We start from the raw sequence: 20,600 nt of genomic DNA, 5'->3' as shown, positions 1-20,600 counted from the left end.
TCTTTTTTATTACAGAGTCCTTTGGTCCTTTCATGACATGTCCCCCACCACCCCCACCCCTCACCCTGAGCATGAATTTTACATCTTTGTGTGTGGTGGTGAATTGTTTATACGTTCCTGTCTCTCTACCAGCCATTGTTTTCATATAAGTTCTATTTCCCCGTGATCTTCTTCTCGCTTCTTGCTTTGACAGCATTAACAAACCTTTTAGCTCCGGAGGATACAGAAAGTCTCTCACACGTACACTCTCCTCAACCATGCAGCAGTTTGAGGAGGACAGACTCTTCTGACACACACACTAAACATTTTCCAGTAATTTTCCATGATGACAGGGAAGCACTAGTGAAATGGTACAGTTGGCTAGCAGATATAATAAATTTTTTCAACCTGGTGCCATAAATGTCTGCTAGACCACCCTTAAATTCTTTTATTCTACTGATGTTAAATGAATGTACTTAAGCCTAGGAACGTTATGGTTTATGTAGAAAACCTCCAGGTTTGCCTTGTGTATGGTTATGTAAAGAGAGGGGTTTTTGCTTTATTCCATTTTTTTTTTTTTTTGGAATGGTAGCAGTGTGTGTGTGTGTCGGGGGGGTGGGGTGGCAAGGAATGCTGGGGGGTGGAACCCAGTCTCTAAACAGGCTAGGAAAATGTTCTTTCTCTGAATTTCAACCCCTGCTATGATGGTTATTTTACATACCTGCTATGAACTTTGCTTATCGCTGAAACTAGGTCCTGAGTTGAAATTACGCATGAACAGAAAATCAGTCGTCGGCCTTGACGTATGATGCTTGATATGGTCATCAACCTTTCTTGCTCATTGCTCATGATTACAATGGCTAAAATTTAATTGGGCAATAAATTTATTAAAGGAGTAAATAATTAGCTCTCTTAATCAGATGTAGAACTCCTAGTATGTTTTCCTTCACTGGACTTACTTAGGAACTTGAGTGGTTCCAGATGGTGTCTCACATATATTATGTATTTGGTTCTGAATTTGTATGTGTGTGTGTGTGTGTGTGTTCTGTTATATTTACATATATACATACATACATATAGTTAAATGTTCAAATTTGGAGGTTCCACCAAAATGCTTTATCCCTTGGACATGTAACTTTCTATTTCTGTAGTGCATTGTAGCCACGTTCGATTTCACCTCTGCTTTTGAGATTTTAAAGCTATCAAGGGTTTTGTGTATTGCAAGAACAAATTCAGCAGGTGGTAGTTGAGGATCTGTGGATGCTCTATTGGTTTTTTGTTTTTGTTTTTGTTCTTTTTTTTTGCTTTGATAAACGTCCCTTGAGAAGGGGTTCATTTGGGTGAGAAGACACAGGCCATAGTGTTAGGAAGGCATGGGAGCCGAACCGTGTGGCAGCCAGGCACATTATATCAGAGCTGACTGCTAGAATTCCGTCCACTTTCTCCTTTCTGCTCAGTCTTCAGCCCCAGCCCACGGCATTCCAGCATCCACTTTCAGGATGAACCTTCCTCTCTCGGGTAAAGGCTCTGGAGACTCCTCAGTAGACAATCCTAGAGGTTTGTCTCCAAGAGGAGTCTAAATCCTGTCAAACTGATGACCAAGATTAATCATTACAACCATGAAAACATCCTGAAGGATTTTAAGATTAGAAAAGATGTGGACTGGCAAGATGGCTCAGTAGATAAGGCTACCTGCCACCGAGCCTGGCAACCTGGGTTGATCCCTGGAGTCCCTGGTGGAAAGAAAGAACTCCCCCAAGTTGTCCTCTGACCTCCACTCACCCCACCCACAAATAAATATGTGAAAAAAAAGGATGATTAAAAGATTCATGAGCCAGCAAACAGTAACATACTAACACACTGTCTTGAATGTACAGTGTACAAGAGGATAGTTTACGGGGCCCATTGATAATGCACATATTTTCCTTTCAAAGTGCTGAGACCAAAAAAGTTGTTTAAACATGCAAGGGGTACTTTATAATATAATTTACATAGATATAGTTTAATATTTACAAAATGAGTGATATTATCAAATCTCATATTTTGGTTTTTACCCCTCAAATATTTAATATGCAAAAGTCACAGTTCCTACATGAGTCTGCACCAGGTCCCCTGCATATGCACTACAGCTCCTAGCACTTTCGTATTAAGAACGTATGTATGGACGCTCAGTAGTACTTTCATGGGACTTCAGAAGGTATGAAAAAGTAGGTCTCCTTTGTGCTCTTAGGGCTCTTTTATTTTTCTGTTGGCCTGTCTTGTCCAACGTTGATGTGATGCCTTTTGTTATCCCGTATTATACTTTGTTTTGTTATGTTTTTTTTTTCCTTTGAAGCCTGTTCTTTTCCAGTGAGAAACAGAAGGGGAGTGGATCCAGGTGGAGAGGAGGCGGAGAGGAACTGGGAGGAGTAGAGGGAGGGGAAGCCGTATTCAGATTATGTTGGGTGAGAAAAGAATCTATATTAGTAAAAGGGAAAAGAGAATACAAGCATGCCGTGGAGCAATGTCAATTGATATGTTAACATGAGGGGGGAACTTACCAGTTCCCACTCCTAGACAAAGAACTATAGGCCACTAACTAATAGCTTCTGGGAAAAGGAGAATTAACCTCTTTCATGGATGAGACCCCCTTATTGGTTATGTAATACATAGCGGTCAGTTTCACTACTAACAAAAACAAACTCAGGAGGTTTATTTATATTTTTATTTACATATGTGTGTGTATACACACACACACACACACACACACACACACACACACACACACTAATGAAAAAGAGGCTACTGAGGGAACATGGGAAGAGTTTAAGACAGGGTAGCTGGGAAAAGCTAGAGAGAGGAAAGGGAGAAAAGAAAGTGATGTACTTTTCCTTTTCAATTAAAAACGTATTTTAAAAAAGAATGGCTACTTATGGTAGACTACTCTGGGCATTAATGTTATAGTAAAGATTTGTCATGTTTGTCATTTTTGTCAAGGGTGAATATGACATTAAGTGATGACAGCCTACTGTGGTCAGGGGGAAGAGAGTTGCATGAAGGGAGTGAGACAGCCACTTGAAGCAGCAGCCAGGACTGAGGGCCGATGGGGATGGGAGGGTGCTCATCGTGAGCCAGTGTGTGAGGTGATTCTTAACTGCTGGAGAGAAGAGCTAGGGGCACTCCTAGAGTTAGCTGGGTAGAGATATGTAAGGGAATTGTTTTGAGGGTTGGTACGGACAGATATGGTCAGGTTGCGTGGGATTGGCAGAGCATTCCACACAGAAAGCACCAAGTCTGTTTCTGAGTTATTTTGGGGACTGGATTTAAACAGAAAAGTCGCCTCACTGATGTGGGGTGAAAAGGACCTGGATGGCTAAAAATATACTTGTGTTTGTCATGTTTCTCTAGAGCAATAGAGAAACATAGAATGAATACATATTAAATGAGATTTATTAAATTGACTTATACGGACCGGGTAGGCCAACAATGGCTGCCTCACGGTGAGGAGGCTGAGAGTCGGACAGGTGCTTAGTTCACAAGGCTGGATGTCCTCGCAGTCCAAATCTGATAGTAGAGGCTTGGAAGCTTCCAAAAGATCTGCGAGTCTTCAGTCTGCATTAGGAGTGTAAATGCAGGTATCTGATATCAGTGGAGGAAGTGGCAGTGGCAGCAATAGGGAAGATGACCCTGCAGCAAGACTTCCAGGTGTCAAGCAGCAGGCAAAGTTCCCTTATTCCATCTGGCTTGTCACCAGAAGAGTCACACACAATCTGCCCACTTTATATAATCTGATCAAGAAAGTCTTCATAGGAATGCCTGGCAAGTTAGGTTCAGTTGATTCTAGATCCAGCTTTTCTAGACATGAGGGTTATCCGTCGTAACAAGAGTGACTTTTCCAAAAAGAACGGATCTTGGAAACCAGATGAAGCCAACACTCAGGCCTTTAACTTTTGTTTTTTTTTTTTAAACACTTACATATTCACAGTAGGTTGTAAAATAGTACACTGATGTCCTTAGCACCTTGTCCGATTTTCTCAAGGTCATACTTTAACAAGAGCAAACTTCCAATGGAGACTGACACTTGAGTATTCTATGGACTCTTTTAGATTCTTCCTGCTATGGGGTGGAGAGGGTTGTATAAGCACCTGTTTGGGCAGAAAGTTCTTACTCTTTTTATTGCATATATTACTTTATCTTCACCCTAAAAATGGTTCCTTATGCTGTGCTTTTAATTACACCCTCTATCTTTTTATCTTTTCTTCACCCCTGGAAGTCAGCCTGTATAACACACAACACACACACACACACACACACACACACACACACACACACACACTTGATGTATTTTCTGGAACTTTCTGAAATCTTGGGTACTAGATGTTCTTGCCTGGGTCTATTTGTGTTTGTACCTAAAGGAAATTAATAGTAGTCATCGACAAGTTCACTGTAAAGTGTGTGAAGAGATCTTTGGCTGATCTGTCCCTGTCCTGAGGTTGCCAGACCATCTTTGGAATAGCTGTCTTTTTTCCCTCCCCGCTTGGTTTAGTGTGATCCATTGGAGATCCACCCAGGTGTTATTTCAGAGATAGATGAGGGCTTCCACCTCCTCCTGGAAAAGTCCTAAGCATTATTAAAACATTACAAAAAGCTGATAAATTAACAGTCAGTAGTTATCATAAGTTCCTGAGATGGCGATGATACAAATTGTGGGGAGGAGGCAGAATGGACGAATTAGTACCCCAAATCCACTACAGATGCCTAGGAAGAGGAATTCCAAGTATTACCATAGAGACACAAAGAAAAGATGACAGAAAGCAGACAGTACTCTCCACAGATGATCTTCAAACAAGCAAATCCTGATTCCATGGAGAATGTCCACAGCTGTGTGATTAGGCTACAGGAGGCCCATGCCAGTGCATTGCTGACCTCCCCTGGAAAGACCATGAACACCATAGGTGGTAGGTCCTGGACCCACACAGGATATGGGCAGTCTCATATTTTACTGAAGAAACTGCTAAAACACTTGTTGCATACCAAAGCCATCCATACTTATAACTTCTAGATTTCTCTGTCTTATACAATAAAGTCTTGGGAATCAAAATGGAATCCTTCTACAAAGTTCTTAACCACCTGGGTAAGCTGGTACACCTTGGAGCCATGGTGGCTATAAATGACAACTATAATACATCTTCATCTCAACTCAGTTCTCCCAGGGTTACTTTGTTCTACATCTTCTTCCCTTGAATGGTCGAATGCTGATGGTATATGAAGGCAGTGAGAATGACCCCTTGTTAAGGTCAGTCGCCTTTCCTGAAGAACCTATATGGTCAAAAAGACACACGGAAATGATCAGTGCTCAAGAGGGGGAGCCACGTCAATTAACCACTGTCAATGTGGTGATCAGCATAGCGTTGTCTCTTAAGGCAGAGTCGTAAGCAAAGGAGAAAACAGAGATGGAATTAAATATTATACAGCCAGCTGAGGTTTGTCCAAACCAAGCTGCAGCTGCATGTTCCAAACTCCAGATAATATTTTTTCTTTTCTTTCTTTCTTTCTTTTTTTTTGTCTCACATGGCTGCAAAGGACCTGGAATTGCTTCTCTAGTTCCTGATGCAAGAAAAGATAACATCAAATAATTCCTGTATTGGTTCTTGCCAAATTAAAAAGAAAAACTTTCTGTGTGCTCTGTCATGAAATAATACATTGCCTCTAGACTCTCAGTTGTGATTTTTGAAAAAAAATTAAAGATATATGTTCACATAATTTTAAAAAGGACTGAGACCCTTCTAAAATAATAACTTTATTTCCAGGAATAGTCTGAGTGTTTCATAGCCTCCCAAAGTTACCTGAAATTCTGTGTGCTAGATGCTCTTGTCTGGCCCCATTTGTAATTGTGTCTAAAGGGAGTTGATTATATTCATTAAGAAGAGCCTCCTTTGTAAGGAGGTGAGGAAATTTGTGGTTTACAAATCAAGCTTCAAAATTGTCTCTCAGGAGATGAAATGCAAACCCTCCATTTAAGCATACAACCCATGTGTGCTTGGTTGAGGCCTTCTAGATCAGGACAATGACGTGCAGGAAAAGCACTCCTGAACACTTACCTTACATTAACAAGAGAAGGGGAAGCTACAGAAAGTTTTCTTCCTTCCAAATAAGCACGGACCATTGTATATACAAAAAATGGCCACAGTTTTTACTATGTTTTTACTTCTTTAAAAATACAAGATTTTATTTATTTTATTTTATTTCCATTGGACATTTGACTTCATTGGAAATATGTTTTCTTGGGTATATTTTGTTAGCTATGCAAAATTATTTCAAAAGACCTGCATAAGTTTTTCATCATTTATGCAAATGAGTCACAATGAGACATACATAGTATCTGTGGTTTTATTCTCTCACTTTCCCCCAAGCACCCCACTAGCACCTGTTGGTTATAGAAGTGTTTACTCCTGGGCTCTGATGATTATTCTCAATTGCAGAGCCAGGTTGTGGTGTCCAAGGAGACATGCATTCTCAGGGACCATGAACTGCCTTCCCCACTGTATTGGGGGAAAAAAATGAGGAAGAAAAGATCTGTAGGGGAAGGAATGGGTGATGGAGTTACTAGTGGGGGAAGTAAGTGAAAGATTTAGATCAGAAAGAAGAATGTTTTGGTGTACTGGCCGATGTAAAAAGTGACTGGACTAGAGGGGAATGGTTAGTTTACAAAAAACATAAGGGAACATGAGGAGAATTAAAAGGAGTCAGGCTGTTGTGCTGGGGTGGAGGAGTTATTTAAAGTGTATCAAGGGCTGTTAACTACAGGTCATCTCATTCCCCAAAGAAAGGCACATTTCTTCCAGCCACCGTCCAATATAAAATCCAACTTTTGTCCATGATCATTGTTCACATAGATGTGTTGATGTCATTTACTCCAAATAGAAACAGCCTTGTCACTATACACTACTCTTTCCACTCCTGTCAATTATAGTTTCTGTTCCAAGAAGGAAGTGGTTAAAGGGAAAGCAGAATAAGACCTTAAAAACAAATGGGAAACTTGAAAGCAGTAAAATTAATCTTCCCTCAGATATTTATTAAATGGCAGCTTTGTTGTGGCACACTTGTTGATCTATCGATACAATAATTAGCAAAACTAGCAATTATTTTCATAGCATGGATTTACTTTTCAGTGTAGACCACAGGCCTTGAATGTTCTTTTAAGGTTATGATATGCACTCCTGAGGGAAAGACCATTTCCACAAGGAGGATTTATTAAGGTGTGGGGAGGGGGTCATGATATGTTGGGGATTCAGAAAGGCCTCTCCAAACTAGAGAGATTGTTTCAGCTGGCAGTTGAAGCAAGCATGTGTAGATGTGGAAAGCAGGAAGCGTAGGGAACATTTGGGGTACAGGGTACAGCGATGACTGGATAAGAACCCGGCCTATTTGAGGAACAAAGAGAAAGCTATTAATGGAATATAGATAGGAATAGGTAAGCAACGGATGGCCATGTTGGGTTGTATGAATGCTAAGGTCTGGGAATGGAAACAAGGCTCAGCTTCTAAAAGCTGGGCTCACAACTAAAAAGAATGCTGAGGTCTGTGCTATTAATCTAGGGATGATGAATAGCCACTAAAGACTTTTAAATATGGCATGCATAATCTTATGTGTATCACTAATAGGCAAGAAAATAGTAATAATCACATTTGTGTTGTGTGGTTGCACCTATACTGGGCAGGCAGGGTATTGAAGCATTGAGTTGAGAGGTCATGCTAGTTAGGAGCAGGATGATCGCAATAGAGCTGCATGGTGCCTGTGAGACTCTGTGATTTATTGGGTGTAGAAATAAAGTACAGAGACATCTAGATGACCTCCCAGATCTCTACATATTGGAATAGGCATCACTGAAGGCTTGAGGAGAAGAAAATGTGGATTTGATTTTTAGAGATGATGCTAAAAGTGTTGAGACAGTATTTGCCTAAATAGAGCAAAAGCTTGCTTAGAAAGGAGATAAAAACTAAAGACGTATGCCATGTCATTGTTAGGTATAATTAATAAAAGATATGCATGGCAGCAAAGACTGAGAAAGTCAGAAAAGGCAAGGCATTACATTTATGAAAAAGATGTAATTACATGCAAGATTACCTAGACTGTTTGGAAATTACAGATCTTGGTGTTTGAGGAGAGGGGCAAAACGTTAATATTGATATCTTGTGAAATTGGAAAGAATCTGAACAGAGGAATTCAGAAAATTTCTGCCTGATATAGTATTTTTGCAGTATGTCCCTTAGACTACTTATATTTTGGGGGTATTAATTGATACTGCATACTCATATTTTCTCTCTTCTTTCATGCACATGCCTGTTTTGTGCTGTATTTATGGGATATGGTTAAGAAAACTAAATAGTCTGAACCAACATAACTTCTACAACTATTTATATTTAGCATCATGAATCTTCAAAATTAATGCAGTGTATATACCCCTGAGGGATCCTAAAAGTTCCAATATGTGCCCTCTGGAACAGCATTTGAGATTCATTTGCTTATTAGTATGTTGATAGGTATGAGCAACAGAAATGGAATACCAATAGTCTCGCAGTAACTTGGTGGTAAGACCCTAATGCTGAAGTTCCCACATACTGTGTCACAGGGCATAAAGACATCCAGCCAGTTCTTACTTAGAAGCATCCTTCCTAGTGAGTAGGTTTCAGGATGGAGAGTGCTATGCAGGGCACTAGGATTGGAGGAAGTAATCAACAGTCTAACCCAGCTGTGGATCCTGACAGCTGCAAGAAAGACCAGCCATGCCAAGAATCACAGAGACCTTCCATTGGTCAGTGTGCAAGGAACAAGAGACTGTGGAGTGCTGAGCCCTAAATATATCCCATCATGCCCCTCAAGACTCGGGGATCTTGAAGAAGAAGAAGGAGGAGGAGGAGGAGGAGGAGAAGGAGAAGGAGGAGAAGGAAAGGAGAAGGAGAAGAAGAAAAAGAAGGAGGAAGAAGAAGAAGAGGAGGAGGAAGAAGAAGAAGAAGAAAAAGAAGAAGAAGAAGAAGAAAAAGAAGAAGAAGAAGAAGAAGAAGAACTACAACAACAACAACAAAAACAAGAAGAAAAGGTAAAAGCCATACATTGCCAAAGACAGCTGTGAAATAGTGTTTTCTACACATAATACAGCCATTTTTTCTCCTGAATATAGAGTGGTTGTGGTTGCCTATGAACAAGACCTGCACAGGATCAAACCAGTCAAAATTGCAGCATGGATGGAGGAGGGACTCATGAAGGCCCACCCCAAAGAAGGAGCTGTTGACCATTGGTGACTATCAAGGGCTCTGGGTTTACGATAGTGGATTTAAAAATACTTGGGGGAATTAATGATGAGAACCAGCAGATCTGAGTTTGCACTGGCTTGTAATTGGGGGATTGGGATGCCTGAGTTTTTGGTATCATGGCTTTTAGTAACTGCTGAAAACACCTGGGTTGGCAGCAACTGGAATTCACTTATAGGGAAGCAATAAATCTTGAAGGAAGGGGCTAATCTAATTCTTATTCAAATGAGCAGAGTGGGAGTGGAGAAGATGTGCACGTAGTTAAATATGGAAGTCACTGACATTAGTTATTGCACCATAGACTAAAATAGTTTCACTTGGCAAAAGATTTCCTGAGCAAAGGGAAGTGAACACAGCATCAACACAAAGTTTCTTAGTTGCTGTTTGAAAGTAGGAGTTTTTTTTTCCTGTAATTAGTTGGTGTATTAGTATGTGATCTACAGAATGAGCCTGTTCCAGCAAATGGTTCTCATCACCGTTAGGAAACTCTAAATGACACACTAGTACATAAAGAGTTACATCTAATTTTCAAAAGCAATAGAAGAAAATAACTATGGAAGACCCACAGGAGGAAGAGTGATTCACTCGCAGCTTGATATATTGTGTTGTGGGATTTTGTGTGAACCTGAAGCGCTCCCTCCCTCCCTCTGTCTCTCTGTCTCTCTGTCTCTCTGTCTCTCTGTCTCTCTGTCTCTCTCTCTCTCTCTCTCTCTCTCTCTCTCTCTCTCTCTGTGTGTGTGTGTGTGTGTGTGTGTGTGTGTGTGTGTGTGAATTTACACTGTCTAATGCAATGTCTAGTAAACAGTACACCTTTGAATAAATGAATCCTCCAAAATCCTCCCACCCACCCTGAAAGCACAGTGCCTATGCTTACCACAAACTGGCGGGCCAGGGCAAGAAGAGCATTTGAAACCAAAGTGATTTTGGCATCCCAACAAAACCTAAACTATCCAGTTAACCTTGGGGTTGTGGTACAAATTTCAGTCATAGTTTGAGAGAATTTGTATGGTTGAAAATAAGGATAAGAATTTGAGACCTCAGTAGGTATCAAAACACCAGACGTTTATTTGTTCCTTCAAGTTTTGCAAGAAGACATCCGGGATGATGGTCCAAGAACAATTAGACATAATTAAAAAGAGCACAACTCCGCATATAAGTGTAAGTCTGCCTAACAAACCCAGTACCTTGTAGACCTCATTCTTATACGTTCACACACATTTCTATGTGTTATATGAAAAGTTCTCTGTAGAGTGGTGTTGGGCTAATGTGTAGATTTAATGCACACATACTTTGGATGACTATAGTCCTCTTTTTGTATTTTATTTATTTGTGTTCTGACACTTGACACGACTGATTCTGTTTCAAGTATGTACAGGTATCGATTTTTAAAATTTATTTGATCTCTTAAGAGACTTCACAATACTACGAGGATGATGATAAACAATTGCCATTATTTTCCCATCACGCCTTTAATGTGTCTTGCTTATCCTTATGTTTCCTGCCTTCTCTCTCCCTATGCCGACTAGATTTATGTCCACTTGCACAAACAGTATGAGGAAACCTCAACTGAGAAAATGCCTCCATAGGATAGAGCATTTTCTTAATTAGTGACTGATGGGGGAGGGCCCAGCCCATTGTGCCTGGTGATACCCCTTGGGCTCGTATCCAATGTTCTTAAAAGAAAGCAGGCTGAGCAAGCCAGTAAACAACACCCCACCATGGATTCTGCATCAACTCCTGTCTCCAGGTTCTTGCCCTGTTTCAGTTCCTATCCTGTCCTTTGATGATGAACAGTGCTGTGGAAGTATAAGCCAAATAAATCCTTTCTTCCCCAACTTGGTTTTGGTTTTTTGTAACTCTAACTAAAGGAGGCTACCTTCTGCTGTTTGTTATTGGTTGTTTATTTGATTCTCCATTCAATTTTTGCCTAAATGTTTATGATTTGTTTTGTTTTGGTTTGGGTTTTTGTTACCCATTGATAAGTATATACCACAAATCATTTTAATTAATGGGATATAAAGATATATAAGACAGGATTTTTTCTCAGAAAGTTCAAATTCTAATATAAAAAAGGTGAGTGAGTGTGTGTGTCTTTAGCTATAATCATCACCATCATCACCACCACCACCATCATCATCATCTAGATACCGTGGTAAGCACAGAAATGACAAAGCAAATGGAAGCTCTTATCTGCTCTGTCATCTTTGGTCGGGATGGGGACTCATTATAATGAGATCAAGGGAGTTGGAGCAAGCTTTCCTCAGATGATACTTCAGCAAAGCCAATTGTACCAAACCAAGTCGCATGAAGTATGTTCCAGGCAGAAGCTCTGGGTCACATGAGCTGTTGAGCAGATGATTGTGCCACCAGCAGTCACTAGGAACAGAAGCAGAGCTACAACAGCAGCAGATCCTGAAAACCTGACCGTTTCTCTTCTTTAGTAAGCTCATTCAGGCTGACCCAGCCCGGAGTACTTTCCTTGACCTAGTAGAACAATACAGTCGGAGTTGGAATTTTGGACATGTGAATTGACTATAAGAAGCAACATCAAAATGATGCTGAGCTTCATCCCAGGAGAACCATTGGCATTGATATCAAATCAGAGAAGAGAGCCTACACACATTTAATAGTAACTTATTCAGAGATCTTACTTATTCCACTTATAAGTCTATGGAGGTGGAGTCCTGTAAAATGCCCTTACTTTAGGCTACATTCATCGAAGCAGTGTCTGGAAGCTGGAGGTGAGATGTGGAGCCCAGCCCGCAAGTCTTTGCTCATACTATGGGAAGGGTACTGTGTTGTGTGTGTCATCATCAATCACCAGGAGCTACTAGAAAAGCAGCCGGCTTTATACAAGGACTCGCCTCCACACCATAGAGACTGTAAACAAGTCACTTAGCATAGAAGTAAGTCAAAGGTGGTTTTTAAAAATCTGGTTGTAACTAATATATTTGACCTCGTAAACGTTGGAATTGATCCTAGAGAACGTGCCAATGTCTGAATAGAGAGGAAACATTTTGATTAATATAAAACTATTTTTTTTCATTTTGTTTTTGAAGTGTTCTTTAAGGGCATGATACCAGTTTTAATTTTTTTTTTTTCTGTTCCCACTAGAAGTGCTTACTTAAGTATGGAGTAGTTACAAAGGATTTAGTCACCAACTATGTAGGAAAAGTCTACCCCAAGGACATTCAGGGATTCCTGCAGCCTAAGCAAGGGGCTCTTCAAAATAGATCAATTTTAATAATAGTACATTTGACATTTGACCACAGCACACATGCCTAATCCTCTGATATTGTAGCGAGACATTGTAACCTACAACATTCCCAGTCAAGAAGCACACAATTGAACCGCAAAAAGGTTGCAGGTACTTTAGGTGATTCATCTAGGTAGAATCTCTTTCAAGAACAGTACCGAAGTGCTCTCCAATTCTAAAGGACAAGCAGGCTACAGGGGCACATCTGTTTCACATAACCTTTGCCTTGGTGTGAGTGCTGATGGTACTGATTCTGTTGGCTGCTAAACTTCAGCGTTAAAGGTTCAACAGCATATTTTTAAAGACTTCTTTTTGCTAATTTAATTGTGCTACAGCTTGCATAGAGCGAGCATGAATGTCCTTCACAAAGGCCAGCGTGGGAGGTGATGGAACTTTTAAAAGGTGAGGCCTAGTGGGAGGTCCTTATGTCTTGGAGGTGGTAGCTGCCTTCAGAAGGAATTAACATAGCTCTTAGGAACCTTCTGAGCTTTGAGGAAGCCTGAGGTTTTCAGAATGAGTTTTAAGACCTAGTCCAAATTCCCCTTTGCCTTTTATTTAACAATGTGGTCTCTCTCTCTCTCTCTCTCCCAAACACACTCCTGCCACTTGTCATGGGCTCTCTGCAGATCTGTACTATATCCGTGTGGACCGGCACTCAAAATAATGCTCAGAACTAAACAAACAACTACTTATAAAATGTCGATAAAAGAGTAAGGGTGGCATGGGCAAAGTGAAAGTTACTGTCTTCTATCCCTGGGCTGTACCTTCAAACCAAGGCAGCTTTGTTTCTTCCTAACATGGGCAGAAATGATCTGACCCCAAGTGGGATCCCAGAATACTTGGAAGTAGTTAAATGTGTGTGAATGCACAGTGGCCAAAACTTCGTTTGAAATCAAACCGTAATGAGGCTGAGGTGATGCGCGCAGCCCTTGCCCACCTTGTCTTGAGAGACTTCACACCGGCCATAGTTCTGAACATACTTGCACTTTGTACTTCACATGCCATGTATAAAGCTGCAGGGAACATGGCCTGAGCATTGTGGCTCACGTGTGAAAGTATTTTATGTTATAAACTACAGAGTTTTACTGAGTGTGTTTGTGTGTTAGCACATGTGTGTGTGTGTGTGTGTGTGTGTGTGTGTGTGTGTGTGTGTGTGCTTTTGTTGGAACGTAATAGTTAATTACAGAAGGCAATGACTCTTCAGCTTTCCTGCCATGCTTTCTCAGAATGTAGCAAATTAGAATATCTTTGTATCCATTATATTAAGATATTTGATTGTAAAAATGATCTCCTCAATTTTTGGCTTGGGTTTCATAAAAACAATTAAATGAATTTTGACCTGTGATTAGGGAAGAACTTCCAACAAATTTTTGAAATGGCCCTGGTATGTACTTCTGTCATTTTGCAGTAAATATTTATATGAGACAGTGTTCTTTGCATTAAAGTTTATGTATTTTCATCCAGCTCTGATGAATGCACAAGTTGTTCTACATTTGACCGATCCAAATATTCAGCCAGCATATCAGTGTTACATTTCTCTCTCTCCTTCTCTGCCACCCCTCCATCCCCCTTGATTTTTCAAGTTGGGTTTTCCTGTAGGCTGTCATGGACCTCACCCTTTAGACCAGGCTGGCTTTCAACTCAGAGAACCACTTGCCTCTGCCTCCTAAGTGCTGGGATTAATGATGGGCACCACCGTGTCTAGTAACATTTCATCTCTTATGCAAAACTAAACGAGCACATCATCTCATTGCCTGAAAATGTGCTTTCATGTTTAATACGTGATGAAGTTAGACATATGTATCAAAAGTGCTTTATAATTTCTTTCTTATTTATTACCACTGAATTGATTTTTGTATCTAATTTTTATACCTATACACTAAGCGTCAAATAAAATTTCTTTGGCAAAATGGTGTTATGGGTAAAAGTTTATGAAGCCTCTTTACATAACAACATGTGAAGGATTTTACTTTGGTAGTTTACGGTGATCCCTGGTTTAGGAAGTGACTTTGACACTTCCAGAATCCATTTGACCCAAAGGCATTGTTTTAAAGACTTAGAGGAACTTGTGTAGATTGTAGATGCGTAGTATCACTCACACACACACACACACACACACACACACACACACACACACACACGCACGCACACCAGACCCCCCCCACCCCCATAAAAACACTCAGATAAATCCCCTGCAAAGATGTATGGACAACAGTTTTTTGTTCAAGAAACAACATCAAGGCTACACATACAGTTGTGTAACCATACCAAGTTGTAGTCAGCTGGACTTCTTTCACTTTCTGGTGAGGGATAGAACGAACTTGGGCTGGAAAGTAGAAGATGGCTTTCATGTGTTTCTAAGAAATGGAGATATGTTGAGAATTAGAAAGCTGTATCTGAATTTGTCACTCATGGCCCGTGCCTTATCAATATTCATAGGCTTAATATTCTTGTATTGTATTACTTTGGTCTCTCAGTCCAGTAAGATGGGCTCTGTCTTTTTTTTTTTTAATCGCATGTTATAGATGGCTTCATGAGACATTATGGTGACAGTTGTGGGACTGAATCTTTATATAATTGAGAAATAAATCAAATGATTGTTTGTGAGACATTTTAAATTATGTGCATGTGTGTGTGTGTGTGTGTGTGTGTGTGTGTGTGTGTGTGTGTTGTGCATGTGTTTGTGTATGTGAATGCAAGTGCCTACAAAGGGGACACATGTAAGATCCCCCGGAGTTAGAGGTACAAGCAGCTATGAGCTGCCTGCTGTGGGTGCCAGGAATCAAATGGCAAGAGCAGTACCGACTCCTAACCACTGAGCCAGCGCTCTAGCCTTAGATCATGATTTTTTATTCCTCTAAATATCTTGTACAAGTTCCCCATAACTGGGAAAGTTGGAAGTCACATGTTAAGTGTGGCATTTATGTAAGGCTATGATAATTGACAGAGTTCACCTGTCCTTTTATACCCTTCTGATATATTACATCCCAAAGAAAAACCAGACTCTGTATGTCCACTTCATAATTTAGAAGATGCTTCATTTTTTTTAGGTTAAATCATTATTACTACCAATTGAACGCCTTCATTTCTGAAAAAATAAACAGTTAATTAATACTTAGCAGTTCACTAGCATGGGTGTTGCCTGAACATTCTCTCAGGATTGTCTTACTCAATCTGAGATATCCATTTTAACAAAATATTGTGCTAAATGGATTTTAAGTCTATGGCCGTATATATGACTTTGGAGTGCATGGCAAAGATGCCCTCTTGGACTCATCAGACACATTTTCTGTGGTGTGTAAAATCAAGTCTGAGTATAAATAAAAATGATACCAGTGTTCTGTAAGAAGAAATAAGTGCTTCATGGAATCTGTAAGCCTTTTACTTATATCAAAAATTAAAATGATCTTCTCCCATAAAGAAACATAATGACAACATTTGTAGCTTTACAGTGATAATGAATGGTAGGAGACAAAAGCAAAATATGACTGGAGCTATTTTTGTATCAAAATATCATGCTCAACAAAAGCATGAAAATCTTTTATTTTTGTTCCATGTTCTAATAGCTTAATTGCACATTTCTTTTCTCCAAGTATAACAAAAGCAATACACAACTATTATAATATTTACATCGTTTTTAAAGCATTTAAGATCAAGTTAATTCCAGTTTTAACTTGGTTGAGATCCAAATGAGAGCTATTACTTTAAAACAAAAGTATGGCTTTATTGAAATAATATAAATAGCCAAATTAATGCAAAGGGGAAACTATTATTTTATGCTTGAATAAATAAATATCTTTCAGATCTCTAATAGTCAATAGTATTATTTGGGGCTTGTAGGCATGAGCTGGATTTTATTACACATATTTACACTTTAAAACAGCTCACATATTAAGTTTTATCACAACAGATGCTAAGAAATTAAGATATGGAAAATTCCTCTGTATTAAGATCATATTATCTAAAGGACACCTTGAAGAGATTTTGGGAAAAAACAAAATCAAAAAACAAAACCCAAAACACTTTGCTTTTGTTTTTCCAGAGAGCACAGTCTGATGAGCTGGAAAAAATTGAAAAGCACAGCCGATCCTCCAAAGACAAGGAAAACGCCAAGTCTCTTGACAAACCTGAACAGTAAGTGTGTCTAGGGCCTCGGGAGGACAGTCAAGGCTACTGGTGGGCTTCCAGTTGGGAAGGGACGTCTCTGAGGGTATCTTTCTAGTAAAGGAGCGAACTCTCTTTGCCTGGCTTACACTTTTCCTCCTGGTCCTTGCCTTTGTCTACCTAGGTTCCTGTATGAGCTGTCACTAATCCCCAACTTCTCAGAGCGAGTCTTCTGCATCTTGTTTCAGTCAACGTTTTCTGAGAGCATTTCCTCAATCCGGCGCAAACTGGAATTGCTACAGAAATTGTGTGAGGTGGGTTCCGGGCTAGAGAGTGGAACATGTATTGGGATATTTAATTGCGTTCAGTCATGTTCGTATTTATTTTTATAATTTTTGGTTTACTTGTTTGTAGTACTTGTAAAGCCGAGGGGTAGCAGTCCCATGGAAGGAAATGTTTGGGGACTAGGTTTCAGGAATAAAGCACATATTTAGATGTATTCCCAGGGCAGTAGGGCCACATTGAGAGCCTAGCTGGTTTCCGGTTTGTGTTAGTCTCCTGGGATCTCTGCAATGCTTTTACCGAAAGCAAAGCCCCCCTTTCCATGTTCTGTCAGCTATAAGACTTTCCAATGGGTGTGATTTGAAGCCATGCCATTTATTTCTCTTGGGTTGTTTATTTGAAATAGCCCCTCAGTAACGTGTTCATACTGCCCGCAAAATAATTTGGGGGATAGTCATTTGACTCAGTGGAAGGTAAGTACTCTTTTGAATGCAACTAATAAGATTTTGGCCGGAAGGACCAATATTAGCACTTCAAAGAATTTATCAAAATTCAACAGAAGCATTTGTTCTGGTTGGGGTAAACCATCTTGCAGAATGGAAAGGTATCACCAGAAACATGTTCAGAGGAAGTGACACCAAACAAACAAAAGCCAAAACTGAAAAGGCAGGCAGGGTTCTGGGAATGCTGAGCCTGATGTTGTAGAAAGCAAGCCTGCGATTCAATAGAATCTTTTGAGATTCTACACCTTTTGCTAAAAAAAAAAAAAAAAAAAAAATCTGTACTGTTCCTAACACAAGGATAGTCGAGGATTGGCATTATTTCGTAGAAATTTTCACTGTGTATGGACCACAATGGTACCTCTTGGCTCCTTCAGTCATACTCGTGCTTGTTGGTGGCATGCCATCGTAAGAGACACTGTTTCGAAAGTAGACTAAATAATGTAGAAAGTCATAGTCTGGCTCTCATGCAAAACCATCAGTCTAATATGATTAGCTTGGCATTGATTTTCGGATGATTCAAATAAAACTGTGTATAAGAGGAAATTCTTTGCTCTCCTATCTTATAGACGTTAAAAAATGGACCGGGGGTCATGCAGGTCCTGGGTTTGGTTCTAGCCTTTGGTAACTACATGAATGCCGGGAACAAGACTCGAGGACAGGCCGATGGCTTTGGGCTGGACATTCTGCCCAAGCTGAAGGATGTGAAAAGCAGCGTAAGTTTCTGTGTTAATGGTTGCACCAAATTGACGATAGTTCGCTTTTAAATACATTTGACTGCAAACAAGATCTAATAACTACCCCTTTCTGTTCTGACATCAAAAGTTTCATACACACACACACACACACACACACACACACACACACACACACACACACGTATGCACTCATGCATGTGCGCAAGCTTATGTAACTTTTGAAGTAGTGTCTTATATAGCCCAGGATAGGCTCAGACTTGCTATCTGAATGAGGATGACCTTAAACTCTGGATTCTCTTGCCTGCTCTGCAAAGTTTAGGGACTACAAAGTGAACCACTACTTTTGGCAAAAGTTCCTTTAGATTTTGAGTTTGGTAAAAGCAGGCCATCTGAGTATCTGTACCTTTAAAGGAGTGATGATTTTCCTAATGATATTGTGAGTCCTGCATGGAATGAGTAATTGTGTATTATAATGTTTTAAAATAAACATAAGCATTTTTCCTGTAACAAGCCTGCTAGACTTGGTTTTTTTGTTTTTTGGTTTTTCGGTTTTTTTGAGGGGGACACCAGGGGGAGGACTAATCCTTTTCAGGGAATTAGAAAGTTGGCCTGTTGTCTTCTTTTCCAAGCAGTGTAGAGTAGAAAATAAAACAAACATGAATGAAAGTAAGTCATAAATGAAATATAAAAGACTATCCTACTTCCCTCAACACTGTTCTGTTCTTCCTACCAGCATGAATGGCAGTGTCTAAGTCTGCTTGCAGATCTAGTTACTTTTAACCCTTCCTCTCCAAGGTGCTTGCTGCCGCTGCTGTTGTTTAGAATTAATACTGAGAAGCTTCTTAGAGTTGCAAAGGAAAGGCAACGTTATGGATGACAGTCGGACTCATGATGAAAGTCTGAGCTTGCAAACTTAGAACCTAAGAGCCATGCTTCTTCTGAGAGAGCACTGCCTCACAGAAAGAACATCATGGTGGGAGAAAATGTGAACATTAAGTACCAAGTTAGAACAAACTATTGTAAAAAGCAAAAAAGACATCCTGAGAGAATTCAGTCATAGTCCTCATGACAGAGATGCAGCATCAGCCATCTTCCTTATGATACAGAGGCAGCATGCAGTCAGTGTTTTTATGAGAGAGATGCAGCATGCAGTCAGTGTTTTTATGAGAGAGGTGCAGCATGCAGTCAGTGTTTTTATGGTAGAGATGCAGCATGCAGTCAGTGTTTTTATGGTAGAGATACAGCATGAAGTCAATGTATTTATGATAGAGATGCAGCATGCAGCCAATTTTTTTTGGTGATAGAGAAGCAGCATGTAGTCAGTGTTTTTATGAGAGAGGTGCAGCATGCAGTCAATGTTTTTATGAATGACATGAACCATGCAGTCATTGTCGTCATTATGAGAGATGCAGCGCTCACCATCCTCGGGACAGAGCTGCTGCTTCCTCTGGTCTCTTTATTCAGTCAGGCTGTGACTATTTGCTACTATTTTTAAACTGTTTCTGTACATGTGTAGTAATCACTTAACATCATTCTCCCAAGTTTCCACAATGCCAGACACTGCGTTTCTGAAATGGAAAACCAGTCTTTCTGTTAGTTCAGTTTGTGGCTTGGGGCTGTTTGTTTGCTTGCTTGTTTGTGTTGAGACATGATCTCAGTAGCATGGGGTGAACTCCAGGCAGTCCCGCTTCAGCTTCCCTCATGCTAGGATTACAGACTCAGCTAGCTTTCTCTTAGTGCACCAACACCAGTTAATTTTTATGGCTTTCATGGATACTTAAATAAGCATGCATATTCAAGGGCAATTGTATTATAAACATTTCATAGAATGCAAATGGATGTTCATTGAAACAGCTTTTGCAAACATTTGCATATAAAGAAGTCAGTATAATGTTTAGCTTACAAAAAATTGATCTAAAATATATTCTGATAAAGCAAAATTGCTAAGAATGGCCAATGGATTGTGTTTATAATTTTGCTTTATATCCCTTACTCCTTCCTCTATTAACTTATATTTTATTAGCTTAAATAATCACAAAAAACTCATAATTTAAAATACTGAGAAAAGAAGCAAAATAGTTAATATTTGGAATTCCCTTGTTCTCTCATAATATCTATGCAAGATGATCTTTCTTTCGAATGCAAACATAAGAGTATTTACTCCTCAGTAGTATTTATAGACTAGGGACTACAGTTTCGAATTGGCCAGAACATTCTCTCACTATGCTGGTAGCAAACTTTTAAAAAGAGGTTTTACTACCTGATTCAAATACTACTGTTTTGTTGACTGACAATTTGGGAGAAACAATAGACTTCAAGTTGTTTAAGACACAAGCCAATCCTGTCTGATGGGGAAGTCCTTATTGGCCATATTGCTATATCCTATAAGACTTCATTACTAATAGGTATTATTCTTTTTGTAAATACGGGAAAAGTCTTACCTAGATCCCATAACAGAAGCTCCAAGGACAGTTAAATTTAACAAGATTTA

The 20,600-nt window shown here is 39.7% G+C and overlaps 1 protein-coding gene across 1 annotated transcript in view; it reads left to right on the top strand.

Annotated features, from left to right (window-relative positions):
* The window catches only part of FMN2 (formin 2), a 300,168-nt gene that overhangs the window by 164,364 nt on the left and 115,204 nt on the right, over positions 1-20,600 (top strand). The window contains exons 9-11 of the mRNA XM_084792663.1: positions 16,568-16,659; positions 16,814-16,943; positions 17,981-18,127. Of these exons, the coding sequence (XP_084648789.1) occupies positions 16,568-16,659; positions 16,814-16,943; positions 17,981-18,127 (369 nt within the window). The remainder of the gene's footprint in view (positions 1-16,567; positions 16,660-16,813; positions 16,944-17,980; positions 18,128-20,600) is intronic.

Source organism: Acomys minous, assembly GCF_964271855.1.
Source record: "Acomys minous genome assembly, chromosome: 1".
Classification (NCBI taxonomy): Eukaryota; Metazoa; Chordata; class Mammalia; order Rodentia; family Muridae; genus Acomys; species Acomys minous.
The sequence above is the reverse complement of the archived record's forward strand: the minus strand, read 5'-3'. Positions and strand labels throughout refer to the sequence as shown.